At 31.0% G+C, this 18,196-nt stretch overlaps 1 protein-coding gene across 2 annotated transcripts; it reads right to left on the bottom strand.

Annotated features, from left to right (window-relative positions):
* Positions 1-1,546: 1,546 nt before the first annotated feature.
* Ald1 (fructose-bisphosphate aldolase) lies at positions 1,547-11,229 on the bottom strand. Of its 2 annotated transcripts, none has more exons than XM_043044593.3 (7): positions 11,178-11,229; positions 9,652-9,775; positions 7,807-8,073; positions 6,132-6,292; positions 3,867-4,125; positions 3,591-3,790; positions 1,547-2,252 (listed from the first exon to the last, which is right to left on the bottom strand). In XM_043044593.3, the coding sequence occupies exons 2-7, from the start codon at positions 9,758-9,760 to the stop codon at positions 2,157-2,159; spliced, it is 1,092 nt and encodes a 363-aa protein (XP_042900527.1). In that variant the 5' UTR covers positions 9,761-9,775; positions 11,178-11,229; the 3' UTR covers positions 1,547-2,156. The 2 variants fall into 2 exon arrangements, with proteins under 2 accessions (XP_042900527.1, XP_042900531.1); XM_043044597.3 differs by having other exon boundaries at positions 1,547-1,817.
* Between the last annotated feature and the right edge of the window lie 6,967 nt (positions 11,230-18,196).

The following is an 18,196-nucleotide window of genomic DNA, read 5'->3' as shown; positions in this document are numbered from 1 at the left end:
TAAAACTTAGTGTTTCTCAGTTTAGATTTTTTTTAAATCTAATTTTACTACAGTTTAAACTAATAGGGGTGATTTTGAGCCCAAGTCAAAATTCCGGAAAATATCTTGAGTTAAAAAAAAAACAACATATTAAATTGAAAAAAATTTAAACAAGGTTTTTTTTCCTTTTTCTCAATATTTCTTAGTTTAGTTAAAATATATTCCATTTACACATACCTATGATGACCTGGAGAAGTAATTGAAATTTACAAATATGTCTTTCTATCTTGAGTTTATGATTATAACTATTTACTGATAAAAAATTAATCATGAATATAAGCTTATAAAGTATCTGGCTCTCTTTTACAAACAAATAAAATAAACTGTGTTTTTAAGTTCCACCTTTGATTTCCGGAAACTTCTGTGATTAATGATTTTTTGAAACGTTTAGACCTTCCATCTCCGGAAACTTCCGGATCACTGTTAACGGAAATCCGGAGCACAATCAGCCCTTAACTAATGAAAACTGATTTCAATCACACTATAAAATTCTTTTAACTTAAACAACATGAAAACGAAAGATATCAAAATTCTAAAAACTGACAAATTTATACTATTCAATTACCCTTAAAAAATCGCAGAATTATATTTGTATAATTTTGTCAGAAAATTAGAATGTTAAAAAAATTTACGCTTTATATCTGATATGGTTATTGAGTGTCAGCCTTTTATTTTGCATGAATCGAAAGATACTGACAAATTGAATGACAATTTTCACTCTGTCTCCAATCTTTCCACAGTAGAGAAGGCCTCTTAAAGCAAAAGCAGTAACTAATTTTGAAGGGTGGAGTTTCATAGTTTCACTATTATTAATCAGTCATCAGATTAAAAAAAAAAAAATTACTTGTTTTATCAAATATATTATTAAAGTTGATTACAAATTTTAATCAATGTTATGTAGGAGAGAATGTTAACCCAATTGATACTGTTCTTTTTTCCAATGAAAATATAATTTTCTTTTTGATATTTATATCTTAAAGTATTTTCTGCTCCATTAATAAAATTAAAACTTTCTGTTCTAAGGTTCCAGCAAAAACAAAATTCTTAAATTAAAAATATATTCTAAGTCTTTGCTATAAAATTTATCGTACACAAGTACAGCAAATTATTCTTTTAGTTTAGCTTTAGACCTTTCCATTTCTAAATGTAAATCTGGCATTGGCTTAATGTCACTAAAAAAAATAACTAGATTTTTTTTTATATACATAAAATAATGCAATGGACTAAAAAAATATTCAGAACAAGGCCTGAAAATAAGAGCTTAAAACTAAACATCTCATAAAACTTATGAAATCTTAGAAAATCACTTTGGTTCTATACTTTATTTTTAAACATTTCCTAACTAGTTTAAATTTAACGTACTGAATTTAAAAATGGAGCTATTTCGAACAACATGAAAGAAACTTATTCTGTGTAGATTAAAGGTTAGTATACTTCATGAATTAAATGTTGTTCAAAAAGTTTAAACTATCAAGAACAAACGATTGTTAGAATAAAGACACTGTGCTTCTCCGGCAAAACAATTTTATTGTAATAAAATGGTCGAAATAAAACAATTGGCTTTAAAACATTAAACAAAACTTTCTATAGATAAATTTGAAAAGGAAACAACACAGATAAAGTTCTTTGAAATATATTAGATATAACTTGAGATATTGTTGAATTGTAGGAACATAAAACTTCTTTTAGTATGCATGATCTTTAATGAAGAGGGTTTCACCAGCAGCAGCTCCAGCTACTCCACCGCCATATTTTCCAAGAGAGGCTTCACTGTTTGCCTAATTAACGTTATAGCACCAAAAGAGAAGAGCACAAAGATACATAAAAAAACACATTAGAAATAAAACAGGACAAAACACAACAAATAGATTTTTAGGATTAGTTTAAAACTAGCTATAGGAACTGTAGCGATAGCAGTAAAAAATTTAGCACCATGAAAACAATTAAGGCAAGAGAGTGGCTTTAAATAAAAGGAAAAGGATTAGATCGGAATGGGTAAATAAATTTTGAATTTTAAGGATTAGTTTATAACTCATAATGAGAGAGCAGTTATAAATTTAGCACCATATAAAATGCACAAAAAAAAAACATGGCACGAGTGCAGGAGGAATAAGGAGTTAGTAAGAATGAGTTGGGACAAAATTGGAACTTCGGGAAGCCAGGCTTTCAATTGATCCAGGAGTGTATTTACCCTGACATGCAAGTCCATTAGCCTAAAAGGAAAACTTGTTTTAAAGCAGCTACATCTACAAGCAAAAAAAGTGCAATAAAGGCTCTACACTTACCATAACACCTAAGCTACCATGCATTATACTAACATTTAGATAAAAAAAAAAAGTTTCTACAGTTGAAAGATTTGACATAATTGTTCATTAAGATTTCTAATCAACATGCAAAAATTGAGCCATGTTCCACAACCTTGTAAGCAGCCATAAAAATAGAAAATGTCAAACAATTCAAATTTCATATTAAACACATGAAATTAAGAAAAAATATCTAACCATCTTTCAATTTACGAGTTTTTTAAAGATGAATTTTAAAAAAAAAAATTCAAACTAGTATTTTATCAACAAAATGCATTAGAGGTTAATTTTCTTTAACATATTATATGTTCAGTCAGATAAGCAGCTTTTTTCATACTTAAAACTATAAGTGCCAAAACACTTGAAGGAATGTATGTTAATAGTAGCTATATATTAATTTTATAGTTAGAACTATGCCAAAACCAATTTTACTTTTTCCTCTAACCATCACAATTTTAGCGGACTTTCCATCCCTGTGGCAGAATTTTTTTGGGCTTTCTGCGACTAATCTCTCTAGCATTATAACCTTTCTTAATCTTTCTGCAAGATTATGTAAATAATAACAAATATATATGCTACTAATTTAAAGTAACAAGAGTGTCAACTTCAAAAGAAAAGAAAAAACTTTTCGGAAAAAATATAGTAATTTTTATATTCTCACATTTTGTAGAGAGAAAATACAAAGAAAGAAAATACAAAGAAAGAAAAAGGAAATAATTAGTGTAAGTCTTTATCAAATTTAAAAAAAAATAAAAAAAATGAAATCCATAGCAGTAACTAACGAAAAAAAGAAAGAGCAATGGCGAAATCACGCAAAAACCGAAGTCTTGAAAAAGCGGGGTTACAAATGTGTGTTTTTATTTCAAGATTCAGCTGTTGTAATAAATAATATCAGATTAAAAATATTGGATTTAAAAAACTATGCGGAAATCAATAACAATAACTGCCAAAAAAAATTAATATTTCTGCAGAAAAGAAAACCAAACTTTTTACATCACTATTCTCAAATGGAAATAGAAAAATGACAAGCCTTTCCCCCCCCCCCCCACTCTGATGTGCAAGAATGGCATAAAACTTTGAATATAATTCTGAAAAAAAGATTAGAAGCTTTTGAAAATTTCTGCTGAAAAGAAAACCAAAATGTTTTATTTCCCAAATGAAAAATCTTTCTGAAAGAACTCAGTAACATTCTGTGACAATGTCGCCGTGTTGCCACGGGGCTTTCAATTAATAAAAATTTAATCATACCTTTGCTCTCTTGAGGAATTCATCTTGACCAGCCTTAATAGAGTCTTTCTTTCCAGCCCAAGCCTTTAAAGCACTGGCTTGAAGAGCTCGGCCATAGCTAAATGTAAGAGCCCATGGTTTCTTTCCAGGGTATTTATTTAGGGCATCCAAATGAATAGAGGCTTCTTCCTCAGATTGTCCACCAGACAAGAAGGTTATTCCTGTAATATGCAAATTTGATTCAATTTACTCGTTCAACAATTATTTCTAAATCACTAGGTAGGTCACAAAACTAACCTGGAACAGCAGCAGGTACAGTCCTTTGCAAAGCTGTTACTGTGGCCTTGGCAATGTCTTGGGGAGTGTATTTCTTTGAGCAACTCTGACCAGGGGTAACCATGTTAGGTTTCAAGAGTGTGCCTTCTAAGTATATGTGGTGATCACTTAGAGCTTTGTAAACAGCAGCCAAGACTTTCTCAGTGACTTTTTGGCAACGCTCCAGATCATGATCACCATCGGGCAAGATTTCTGGTTCAACAATAGGTACAATTCCAGCCTGCAATTTCAAAACAATTGTTAATCTGATGTTAGTCTTTCACTTTAAACAGTGTTTTATCACTTATTCTGTTTTAACACACTGACTGCCATACGCGTTTACAACAAAAATCTCCTTCAAGCCAGGAGTACAGCTGTAAAAAGCATATTCTCCCAACTACTCCCACCAATATTTTAATAATGAGAGTGGTCATCAGAATAAAATCTCGCTCCGTTTCCACAGTATATCTGTTAATTTGTTTTCGTTGCTTCGAATCAATTGCTCATCTCGCCACTTTACTTAACCAGATTGAATCTTTGAAAGGTAAATAGGAGTATAACTGAAAATCTTTATCCTAATTTGGTGAAATTTCGAAAGGAAAAATGGAAAACTTATTTTTTAGCGAGTCAAATAGCAGTGACAGGAAAGCTTTTAAGAGGCTCAATTTTTTTAATAAATCATTCTTGTATTACTTTCATAACAATCCAATAGTTTAGTTACTTCCTGTGAAATATCTTTTCAAATACATAAAAATATCCTTCGCAAGTAGTGAAATAAGCGTCAACCCAATACAGGTGATGTGGCCTGATCATAAACTTTGCTGTCACCTGAATATGGGTGATGTGGCAGTCAAACTGTTATTTATAAATTGTACTTTATGTGTAACTTATTATATGTGTAATTGTAAATTATGTTAACAAAGTGTAACTTATAAATTATTCCCCTACCCAATTTTGAATAACTCTTAAAAGCCACTAGCCACACTACAATTCCAATGTTTTTATATAAGTATTTTTTGATATGGAGGCTTCCCTTGCATGAAATGCAAGTCTATGATAAATATGCACAAAAAAAAAACTTTTTGTTGGAGAACTTTAGTGTCTCAGACAACTGAAAGAGAATTAAGGTACGTATTTCCAAACACCATGTTAAAAAGTGTTTCCAAATTAAACACTTTTGTCAAGTTTCATAACCTGGGTATTACTTTTAAGTGATAAATTCTTAATAATTAAAAATAAAATATAAATGTGTGTTTTCAGAACAGTACTTCACAAGGGGACACACTGCCTGCAAACACACATTTATATTTTATTTTTAATTATTAAGAATTTATGTCTTTTCTAGTTTATATAATACTAATTTGGTTTCAGCTGCCTTGTGCGCTCTTCCAATTTGAATAAATGAAGTAAGGTTTCAGTGTGTTCTTAGTTATCAATATTGACTTAGTAAATAGTATTGATTTTGTGATTGGTTTCAAATAAGTGTTAACATACACTAAAAGTGGGTTGTTTAAAAAGTCTCAAGCAGCAGATTGATCAAAAACATTTAATCATGTTTTTATGAATCCTAATATTTATTTAAAGTAATTTTATTATCTTTTTTAATGATCCCATTTAAATTGAAACGCTTCAATTCCACTGCACTGAATTAATATTGACTAAGAATTCACATACCAATTTGAAATTGTAGAAAACCTACTAGGGATATAAATTACAGAATTAAATTCTGGACAAGCTTTATTTTTTTAATAAACATTTTTCCGTTTATATATTTGAATTTTGAAAACGTGAAATGTAACTAATTTGGAAAATATGAGCTAAGTTTTAAATTATTAAAAAAAATTTTTTTTTAAAAACTTAAAAACTAAGTTATATGTTATCATACAACATCATTATATAAAACATTAGCTGTACACTAAAATTGATACAAAAATTATTATCTAATAGAAAACAACACTACCACAAACTATTCTAGATAGTATATGATTAAAATGAGTAATATGCTTCCTCAACAGCAGATAAAGCCATAAAGCAAAACTAAACAGCAAAATTTTATAGTTAGATTCTGTACAATAAACCAAAAGGTGGCCAACTCAAGTTAATCTTCAATTAGTGAAATAAAACTGATCCTTTATTTTAATATATTCTATAAGAGTAAAGAGTAATAAGCTTTTTTACTCTCATATGACACAGGTTGTAAAACACAGAAAATTTGAAGATAAATAACCATAAAATTTAAAGCCCAACCTTTTGACACTCAGTGGCATAACGAGCGAGTACATTGGCATTCTCCAAAATAGATAAAGGAGAAGGGGTATGATCTCTAATTTTTAAGACACATCTCCATTTAGCGAAGCGGCATCCCATTTTGTAATATTCTTGGCACCTGGTGCTCAAGTCATCAAGACCTAAATAGAAAAAAAAAATATTTAAAAAATTGTGAAACACATACAAATCTTTAACAAAGTGAAGTAATACAGACTTTTGGTTTTCATTTTTAAAGGATTTTGCTTTAGTGCTATTCATCAACATTTAAAAAATAGACTATATAGATTAAGCACTTTAGATTATTTTGATCTCTTAAACATTTCAAAGAGGCAGTATGTGAAAAAATATTTAATACAAATTATGCTGAAAATATTTAATACAAATAATATAATACAAATTATATTATTTTTCTATTATGACTTTAGTTTAGGTAAGTCATAAATAGTTACTGTAATAAATGCAACAATATTCACAAAAGCCCTATTATAAATTTTGAAAAAATAACAATTTGAAATAAAATATCTGCAGCTTCCATTTTCTTGGCAACACCATGCCTGTAGTACAGGAGGAGTTAAAACTCAAGGGGTCAACACTAAAAATCTAAATTTTTCCAAAACTTAAAAAATTCTAACAATATTTATTACTCCAAAATTAGATGTTATATTCTTTAATAAGTTATGCAATCAAGTGAATGGTTTCTTTGATAATTTTTTTTATTCGCTGAAAGCAAGCAAAAAGTTTAAAAAAATAGTAAAATAAGGAAAATTGACGTAGTTCTATTTTTAAATACTGAAAAAAAAAAAAAAAAAAAGACTTGTAATAAAAAAAATTAAATAAATAGGAAAAAGTTTAAACTTAATCCATTTTTATGTATGGCTAACCAAAAAGTTTCACAATGACTGCTTGAAGCCAACCTAGCTTCAGATTGATCTGACCATATTGCCACAATCTAGCAGTTTGTCATGAAGTCGTGGAGACTTAACCTACAAGACCACTCTTTCAAAGGGCTGCTATGGGAATGCTTAACCAAAATAGTACATTTTTCTTATCAAATATTTGTTAACGCCAATATTGATATTTAATAGACAAATGTAATAAAAGAAATTTTAAAAAAACATTTTAGAGAAAAATTAACAGAAAAAAATTCTTAACTTATAATATAGCATACATATATATAGATACAGTATTTAGAAAAATAAAGCAAAACTTTACGGAATCGTTAAATTTTTAACCTTATTGTGAAGAGTTTTTTTTTTTTAATAATAGAACAATTTTGGTAGCATAAAGTATGAGTAGGGCATCATTATGTACAGTAGTGCCATCTATGTTCTGTGAATTAAAATACCTTCAAAAATATTGGCAGGACTGGTGGGAAAGTCTCCCATTAGACAGAAGTGTTTCTGTCAAAAGATTTTTTTGAAATTTGCTTGGGACGTATGTGTCCCGTTAGGTGTGAAAAAGTTAAGGAAAAGGGAAAAAATACGATTGTCAAAAGAGTTTGCAAAAATTACAGGGTTAACATGACATCTCTAATGTCAGAAAGCTAAGTCATTAGAAAACTATATACATAATAGAAAACCACTTTCTAGCACATTAAAGTATTAAAATATAAATAAAACTCACGAAAGGGAATTAATAAAAAAAATTTCATTACCTTGAGTAGTAGATTCTCCATCTGATCCCATAAGATCAATGACACCTTTGTCAACCTTAATACCAGGAATGATTCCTCTATTTTGGAGGAGGGTAACGAAATTGGTACCATCATCCGTCTTCTGGAACAGAGTTTCGTGGAAGAGGATCACACCACTAATGTAGCTTTCCATGATCTTGTCAGAGGTAAACAATAATTGTCTGTAAACTCTCCTATTTTCTTCAGTGTTTTCAACACCAATATTTGCAAATCTCTTACCCACAGTGGCTAAATAAGAAAAATATTACAAATATATCTAGTTTTATTTGCAATAGTTTTCAAAAATATACGTTTCAAAGAATCGCATCCGAAAGTGAGTTTACCAGAAGGGTCCCTCTTCTATGGACACTCCAACAACCAAAAATTTTAAACTTTTCTTATTTTAAAAAACAAACGTTTTTCTAACTCTTTCAACTTGTTAAAACAAAAAGCATGCAGAGATGATCTTCCATTTTACTGCTAATTTTAGCCTTTTATCAGATTATCATTTTTGTTAGATTTCAATCAGGTTTCCGCTACAATATGAAACTATCAAACGAAATTTCACAAAAGCTCAAAAATTTTTTTTATTTTTCTCACATCTTGCATAAAAAAAGTACCATACCCTGCATGAAATTTCAGATTTGAGATAAAATTGTCACAACCTAAACGGATCATTAAGTGATTATTCAAAAGCGCCTTTCCAAGTTTCTGTGTCAGATATATTATATACATAAAAATATAATAGAATGCAATTTAAAATTTCCCGTTTATAATGTAGCATTAAAAAACTATGAAAACCTGCAGAAAAAAAAATGGTTTTAAATCATGTCATATCCAAAGTTTTTTTTGAAGAGTAGTGATTTAATATTTAATGTAGAAAAAAAAAATTATAATTTTGCAGTATGTTTACATTAAAATTTTTTAAACTGAACTCAAACAAAAAATGTTTGCCATTCCGAAATGGAAAAACATTTCTTTACTACTAGATCCCATTTTTCATGTGAAAGTCAAAACATTAATTACTAAACACTTAAGAGCAGTTTTTTTTTTTTTTTTTGGAACACTGAAACTTAAACATTTTCCTTGATTTCTTTAACATAAGGGAAAAGGGATAACAAAAGAAAGGTAAATTGTATTTGATCATATTTCTTCAAACTGATTAAATTTGAGAATATTGAACCTTATTTTTATTCAGGATTTTGTTTTAATTAGTTTATTTAAAAAATAGATATTATAAAAACTTAGTTCTTGCATTTTATTATCGGAAAAGGAAAGTTAAATAAAAAGCCCAGTTAAACATGTTACTTATTTAAAAATTAGTAAAATAGATCAATGCACCATTTTATAAAAGGTGGTGTAACTAGAATTGTATTAAAAGTTCATTGTATAGTTCTCATATCAATGTTCTGTTCCCATTATCTGTACTTTATCTGTGAAAATTCATTATTGGCTGCACACAATTTCATTTCAGCGAGTTGTATGAATTACAATTAGATATGCATAAACTCATTGTGTTTGAAACACACTACTGTATGCAGTAGATTTGTAGAACTCAAGAATCGATTGTTCACAATCAGAAATAAAACAATGCTTTTTTAAAATCAAAAATATAAAAAAAAACTAATTTTCTCTCATTGACTTACAAGATTTCTTAATTGATTCCTAATTTTATTTATTAAAAATTCATGAATTTAAGAGTCAAGATATATTCACTAAATTAATACTATTTAAGAATATGATATTAAATTAATGTAACTACTAAAAAATTGTAGAAAAAAATTACAAAATTGATAGAGAAATTAAATTTAAAATTAATTTACTAACCTGTACTTTCATCAGCAGCCAGAATTCCTTTACCAGGAGCAACAATAGCTTCAGCAGTTGCTCGCAAACCATTTTGCTGTTCTTCGGTTAGGTAGCTGAAATGAGCCATGGTTTTGTAGGTGATCTGCAAATATAAATATCTTAAATGTCTAGATAATGTTGTAAATGTCTAGAAAAAATAATAAACTCCACATCACAAGATTTAAGAACTCTGAAGATATAAAAGAATTTTAAAGTATAATTATCTTTGCTAGAATTATAAAATTCTAATATCAAATCAATTAGTACTAGTAAAAAATTTAAATTATAGTCTTGCTCTACAATGACTTGTTATCCTTGGGGCACTTGCCAAAGATTTGACAAGGTCATTAAGGTTATCAGTGTCATTTTGTTTAGCATATTCATTACAAAGATTGATCTTCACAAATACAATAGTTTCATGCTCATTCTTAATATAGCATCAAAAAAATTGTAAAATTATTTCACTAATTTACAATGTCTTCTAAATTGAACCAGAGTAATTTTAAAACATGTTTTTGGCTGCATGTGGAACTTATTCTATGCAGAAACTTACATTTCTAACCAAATTACTCATTTTGACTACAAACCTTATTTTGATTGCTTAATAAGTATTTTAACTTATAAAAAAAAAAAAAAAAAAGGAAGGAAGTCTTAGATAATCCAACCAGAATTTCATTGAACTAAAGGCTTAGGTATCCTTTTTTTAAAAAAGACAAATTTTATATTGCATGAAAATTGTTTACTAGTATAAAAACTTCGTATTCATAAAATAGAACTAAAAAATGAACAATAAAAAAAAAACTAAAATACAATAAATTTAAACAGTGGGAAATAATTCACAATAATTAGCAAAGTTTTATACACGTAGCAACGCCTTTTTTAAAATTCGGCCTTAAAATACGGAATGTGCATGTAAACTAAGGTCAAACTTATTAAAAAACAAAACATATTGAAGTCACTCAATTGCACTAAAATGCCATCATTAAAAGCGGTAAGTACAGTTTATGAAGAACATCCTAATCTAAACAGGAATTTACAGTGGGGAAAAAAAAAGAAATTTACAATACAAAACTTTATAGTTTGTTATTAACTTCATGATGCATAAAATTGCACAGATTGCAAAGAAATAGGGGTTTCAACTAGTTACATATAGTGTCATAAATTGGAAAAATAACAAGTAAATAAACTGCAAGCTGCAGAAATAGTAAAGATTACACAGAGATTAAAAAATTGGATTAATATTCTTACAGTTTATAAATATAATGCAGTGCTCTTTGAGTTTAATAAAATAAGGGTGTAGCATTTACCACTTCATTTTAATTAAAAATGATGCAAAATCAGGAAGTGTTGCGTCGTCCTATAATTTCAAAGCTACATACTTAAAAAATAGAACTCTAAAATTTTACATGATATAAAATATTCATTAAAATTCTAAATGATAAGAAATTAAGTAAATAATTAAGAGTCCATTGACTGTAATTTTTGTTCAATTCGCTTGTACTTACCTATTTACCGGCAGAGAAATTAGGAGCCACTCCGACAGATGTCAAACTCTGGAACAACAGGGTAAATGAAGGTCACCTACGCGGCATTTAAACCCACCGCAGTGACAGAGCAGCCTCTTTTCTGATTGGTTGACAAAAGTCCTCTCCTTATTCTTTTTCTCTAGACGTAATATTTATTATTGCACAATCAAATTTGAAATTTGATCTACTTGAGAACAATACAATGTTTTTTCGTAAAATCTAAAATTATGGAAGTGTTTCTTAATATTAATTTCATTTATCGTTAAAATACTAAAAAATTCTTTTTTATTTTTATTTATTTATCTTGTTGTGTGGAATTTGAGCTTGGAGGGAAATTCAAGTTTTGACCTCTGACTGTCAGATGAGATAACGTGAAGAAAAGGGGTGCAAGGTTGAATAAAAGAGGGATTGGTGGAAGACATAAATTATTCTGATAATTTGGAAAACTTTTTGATGAGTAGAAACAAAGAATTTTGAAAGTCAGGCTTATAAAATGTCAAGTCTACTTCGAACAACTTAATTAATATTAATTGCTAGATAAATTAACTTTATTATTTTATACTTAGATTAACCATTAAAATAGCATTTCAAAACAAGTGTTACCACAGCTAAAATATTAAATTTTTTGAAAACAATGTAGCTTAAATCAGAAAACGAAAAAAATTATTTTTCAATGTTTTATAATATGAATGACGAGGAGTGCAACATTATCGTTTTCACATTTCGCTTTGGTGTCAAAATTCAAAGTTTAATTACTACAAAAAATAAATATTCAAAAAATTTATAAAAATATTAATAAAAAAAATAAGTTTCTTAAAATTTGATTTTTCGGGAACTATTCGATCGATTCCGCTCAAATTTTGTAGTTTGACATGTAAAATTGCATTCTTTAAACTGATGCAAAAAATTTTTATATCTTACAATTCAAAACTACTCATAAATAAAATAACTTTCAAAAAATATATTTGCTTAAAGTTATTTTTTGCCAGGAATTGTCTTTTGATAAACGAATTTCATAATTGAGTTGGAAAATTTTTCAATGCACAAAGAAAGTTTTCGCGATATGGCGGAATACGCAAAAAGTAAAATTAATATTAAGAGATAAAAACTTCAGAGTGCAATATTTCGCCGATTTCGGCTACCCTGGATAATTTTGGAGTCAGAAATTCGAATGTGTCAAAAAAGGTATGTTTATCAAGTGAAAGTACGTTTTTGTATCTGATTTCGTAACTTAAAATATCGTCTACACTAATTATTTATCATATTAGAACTAATTATTTATCACTTAAAATTGAGTCCTAGAACGTGAAGATCCGATCATTAGATCAAAAGTTATTAAGGATGGTCGGTTTTTTATTTTGCGCACTATACATACAATGTATGTAGGTGTGTATCTACCGAAAATTGCAATATGTACTTGTACGCGGGTATGTACATTACATACAATGCGTACAAAATATGTATATAGATTTTATGTACGTACTACTATATTTACAAACAAAGTATGTTCGAGTTTATTTATGTGGAATTTAAGTTTGTGTTTATCTACGTACAATGTGGAAACGTACAGTGCGCACAATTAATAAATAAAATAAAACAAACCACCCTGAATAACTTTTGGTTTAATGATCGGATTTTCACTTACTGGATTTTTACGTTCAAGAGGGTGACTTCAAATATGCTAACGTCTGCAGACGATATTTTTAGTTATGAAATCAGACGCAAATACAAGTTTTATCTGAATAAACATACCTTTTTTTCGACAGATTCTTACCCTCTAAGTCTAGGGAATAGTCGCAATCTGAGAAATATGGTCCTAATAGTTTGATCAGATCAGGAGTGCGGTCTAAAAAATTTTAAAAAGTAGTATTTTTAAACTTCGATTTCTCAGGAACTATTTGACCGATTTCACTCAAATTTTGCAATATGCTTTTTAACAATACATTCTTTAAATTATGTAATGAATTGTTTACCTATCTATTTAAAAAGTTTCGACAATTATTAAATGAAATAATAAAAATTATTAAAAGTTATTTTTCGTATGGAATATTTGGATAAACGAATATTATGCTTGTGTGTAAAAAATTTTAAATTAATTTAAAATTATTTTTATAAATGCTTAAAATATAACGAAATACGTGAGAGGTAAAATTAACATTAAAGGGTTTACTTTGAACATGGTCTCCGGGGCAAACTATTAGGACCACTTTTTTTTTTTTTTTTGGTGCACTGAACCTGTTTACTCTAGACAAATTCGCAAATTTTTAACCGATCCGCACAAACTTTGGTGAATAAGACATGACGCCCCCCGATCAATGGTCTGCGCTCTACATTCCAAAGAAGAAAAAAAAACGTCCTAGTATGTGAAAATCCGATCGTTAAATCAAAAGTTATGCTTAATGGTTCGGTTAAAAAAAACTTGGACATTTTGAATAACTTTCGTTCCCTGAATAACTTTCGTGCAAGCATATTTTAGCGTATTCCCCAAAATAAGACAAAACTTTATCGCCGTAGCAGGTGGAGTAATTTAAGATAAACATAAACTAACTGCAAGATAGAAATACCTATTGTATAACCAAATATCGCTGCTATCATTAGTTTGCCTTATTCCTTTTTTACAAACTTACTTTACGATTCTCATCATCATAAAACAATTACATACATATCAGATATAATAGTTTCTTTTTAAACAGAGTACATAACGAAACTGAAACGGTGGCGACAAAAGTAAGACGATAAACGCATTTAATTGCGTTTATATATACCACAACATTCAATAGTTAATTTTAATAATTCCAAATATCTGATGTTCCGTAGTGGACTGATCATTAAGTTAAGACATGGTTCCCAGCATATCACCGAAGTCAAGCATCACTGACTGCAGTCAGGGTGCGGGTAGGTAACCACTTGGATCAGTCTGTGTAGGGACCGAGGGTATGCGGTATTGGTCCTCGTTAAACTGTTCTACCGTAAAGTGCTCGAGTTCGCGTGCAGGTCGTCGGGCTGCCGAAGCGGGGGTGCCATCCCCTCTGCAGAGGATCAAAATTGTGATGGCATGTCCTTGGATCATTCTCAGGGACGTTTCCCAGACCGTCGCCAATAGCCCATTGTGCAACTCTAGTGCGACGTAAATGAACTACAACAACAGCAACCAAATATCTGATTTAAATCTTACGTTTTGCAATTTTATCTCTAAAGTAAAGATAACTACATGATTTTAATACTGATGCCTTGGTTTTCTTAGTGTTTTAAGAACAGCTTGAACATTGTGAAAATAATAAAATACAGATGTTTGCATTCAAAATATTACACATGTTGCAGTCAAAATAATCATCAAGCCATAAATGTAATAAGTATACTCGATTATGGCTTGATCATTGGCTTCAAAAAATATAAAGATGGTATAAAAGTCGGCCTATTTTGAGTGCTAAAAAATTATGCCCATTCTGAAGACTTGTCAGAAATGAATAAGGAAATCAAAAGTGATTTAAAACAGAAAATGTAGTTTCCAACGAAAAATGAAACTGGAAGAAACAGCTATACCAAAGAAAGGTAAAATAAATAAATAAAGGTAGGGAGACCGCAGTGGCCGGGAGAGGCAAACCTGGGCAAAATGCATTTCCACTCGCACTAGAGAAATGGTGATCAACTCATGTCATTAACAAGAGAATCGGATTCAAGAGCGGCACAAGATTCACGGGCATCAAGATGAGCTGGTGTGACAGGGGTGGTAAGAATTTAGGCATTATAGAAATTGAATTCACGCCCAAGATTCCAAAAATTGATGCAATTGCTGATTTTTCGCATTCTTAATAACAAGACATTCTTAATAACTCTTCCGAATCACGTTAGTCAAAATTTTAAAGCACGTCTGTTTTATCAGATGTAGCCAAAGTTGTACTAAAAAGGTATTCATTCTCTGTTTCACTCTCGGCTACCGCGGTTTTTCCAGTTTTCCATTTCATTATTATCTTCCAATTTCCGTTGACAGCCTTACATTTTTTGTTTCAAATCATTTTTGTTTTTACTCTTTACGTATGGCAAGCCGTGAGAATGGGTGTTTATTTTCGAGCTTTCCGCTTTAGTTTCTTGGGAATATTCATTTAGTTCCACAGTATTTAAAATGAAAATACTTAACGCGATTTTAAAATAAGTTTTACGTAATATAATTGTTATGACTTTAGGACTGAAAAAATAAAAATATTTAATTGGTCACAACTTTTAAAAAAATCCATACAGTACAATTTTTTTTCTTCTTACAGGTAATCTTAAAAATATTTTGTAAGGATGTCAAACAATTCTGTTTAGAATTGAAACTTCAATTGTCGAATGAAACAATGGATTGACCCCACACCCAATAATCAAAGTTAAATACTTACAAGGGCAATTATTTCGAACAAGTTAACGTCTCCGTCTTACTCGAAATTTTTTGAAAATGTATTTTTTATTTATCGGTACGAAATTTATTCTATATACATTTTAGAGCCGTGGTGTGGCTCAGTGGATTGAGCGTTCGCAGCCTTCCAAATAGGTGAATCGGGTTTGAATCCCGGCAATGGCTGGTCGTACTGAATTCCGCATCCGGCTACCACAGACCACAGTGCTGGAGTAAAATATCCTCAGGGGTAAACGGATTGTGGGCTAGAGTCCTCTTACAGTGAGAGGTTTTCGCGGTTTTTCTCGCCATGAAACGCAAATGCGGGTTAATTCCATCAAAATATCTTCCACGAAGGCAAATTTCTCCCCATACTTGTTCTAGGATCCCTTACTTGATCCCTTGTCTTCTTTATTGCGTCCAAAATTACAAGACTACGGAGTAGAACACTAATAGTCGTAAACCTTAAATTGGGTTGTCTGTTTGTCTGTTCAACGACGGTTATAATACATATCTCTTAGGACTGGGATAGCCTGGTTGGTGGGAGTAAATGGTGACATGTGCACGTTTAATCTGTCGGGGTCACACAGTCCTCCAAGTTTCCATAACAAATTAATGCCTCTGGGGGTACTGATCCAGGAGTTCCTTTATCTTCTGAATTGGGTTCAAAATTCCAAGGCTACGGATTTGAATATTGTTAGTCGTCAACTCAAATTCGAGTCGGCTGTTCAATGACTGTTTTGAAATAAAATATACATTTTTATAGAGCCGTGGTTGCTTAGGATATAGAGAGCTCGCCTTCCAATGAGGTGGCGTGAGTTCGAAATAGCTGGTCGTGATGAATGCCGCTTCCGATTCCCACCGACCACAGTGATGGCTTAAAATATTCTCGGTGGTAGACGGATCATAGGCTAGAGTCCCTTTGTCAGCAAGCAAAACGTGGGAGATTTTCGTGGTTTTTCTCTCCATGTAACGCAAATGCGGTTTAGTTCTCCGGGAAGGGCAAAAGACATCTTTAGGTCTGATTTGAATAAAATTTTAATTATTTATTATTAAATTATTTATGACAGAAGGAGAGGAACAGAGTATTATGCGGCACGGTGCACGGATTCTACGGATCCAACGGATTCCCCCAGCTTAACTATGGATGGTTGTCCGTGCAAAGCTAAGAACAGATGGTACAAAGGGTTTAAAATTTGTCGTAAGACTTCTGTGTTATTACTTCTGATCCGATTGATTTTTAGGCCTAAGCTTGTAAAAACGCGCTATCCAACATTATTATACTCGTATTTGTAGTGTTTACAATATAACGCGTTCTTTCAATTTAACTTTCAACTAAGCAAACAAATGAATTCGCAAGACTCCGCAAGTTTGCTATGATGCTACCCAAAAAATAACAACACTTCAGGTTGACAAATCTACAGATATCAACAGCAAGATGTTGTTGTTAATTTACGTCGCACTAGAGCTGCACAATGGGCTATTGGCGACAGTCTGGGAAACATCCCGGAGGATGATCCGAAGACATGCCATCACAATTTTGATCCTCTGCGGAGGGGATGGCACCCCCGCTTCGGTAGCCCGACGACCTGCGCGCGAAGTCGAGCACTTTACGGTAGCACAGTTTAACGAGGACCAATACCGCACACCCTCAGTCCCTACGCAGACTGATCCAAGTGGTCACCCACCCGCACACTGACCGCAACCAGTGATGCTTGACTTCGGTGGTCTGCTGGGAACCGTGTCTTAACGATCAGTCCACTGCGGGACATCAACAGCAAGAAAGCACTGAGTTTTGTGGCTCAGGGGATGGAGCGTTAGCCTTCCAATGAGATGAATCGGGTTCGACTCCCAGCGAAGGCTGGTCGATAGAAATTCCGCACCCGGCTGCGACTTTACACATTGTCGACTCCCGGGCACTTCTTTGGCACCGTATTTTGAAATTCGCCAATCTTACATTCGCCAAGTCGGCTTTCAAGTTTTCTCGCGAATATCTTCGAATATTAATTCGCGCATGTTTCACTTGCGACATACGATTTAAAAAACGCATGAGTGAACATGAGGTGTGAATAAATTTAGCTGCTTTAAAAGTTTTTGTGTATTATCATTCTCTTTTTATTCGGACTTCCTGAAACACATATTTATTTCTTACTTTTTTATTTCCTTTTTAGGATAAAGTTTTGTTGTGGGTGTAGGATATATGAATAGGGTATAGCTTTTTAATTATTTTTATAAATTTATTGCAAATAATTTATGGTGTCTTTGCCAAGTATGTGGACACAATATTCAATAATGCAGCAGGGTTTTGTACCTTATTGTTTAGTTTTTAAGACCTTTAATTTAAGTAACTACACAATTTATGAGTTTTAAGCATTTTCTTTTTATATACGTGTAATGAAGAGGAGATTGTTGCTGTCAGCTTTATGCATGAATTTATTCTTTTTTACTTTTCTGACATTGATATCTATGATTAAATTTGATGTCATGATTCCCATTTGCAGTGCTAATAATATTTGCGTCCAAACAATTGTACTTAGATTTGACACTTTTTTGTAAATGTTATGTCCCAAACGATAAATTCCTTCATACGTATTCCTTCATACGTCCACAGCTTTGGTAGCCA

This window comes from Parasteatoda tepidariorum, chromosome 5, assembly GCF_982258835.1.
Source record: "Parasteatoda tepidariorum strain Cologne lab strain chromosome 5, Ptep-v5.0, whole genome shotgun sequence".
NCBI lineage: Eukaryota > Metazoa > Arthropoda > Arachnida > Araneae > Theridiidae > Parasteatoda > Parasteatoda tepidariorum.
This window is presented reverse-complemented; position numbering and strand designations above follow the sequence as displayed.

Bases quoted from the DNA above. Each gene is read 5' to 3' on its own strand.
- Ald1 (XM_043044593.3), bottom strand. From the start codon at position 9,760: ATGGCTCATTTCAGCTACCTAACCGAAGAACAGCAAAATGGTTTGCGA. The intron at 8,074-9,651 runs GTTAGTAAATTA...TTTCTTATTTAG, and splicing joins GGCTGCTGATGAAAGTACAG to CCACTGTGGGTAAGAGATTT. The intron at 6,293-7,806 runs GTAATGAAATTT...TTTTCTATTTAG, and splicing joins TGGAGAATCTACTACTCAAG to GTCTTGATGACTTGAGCACC.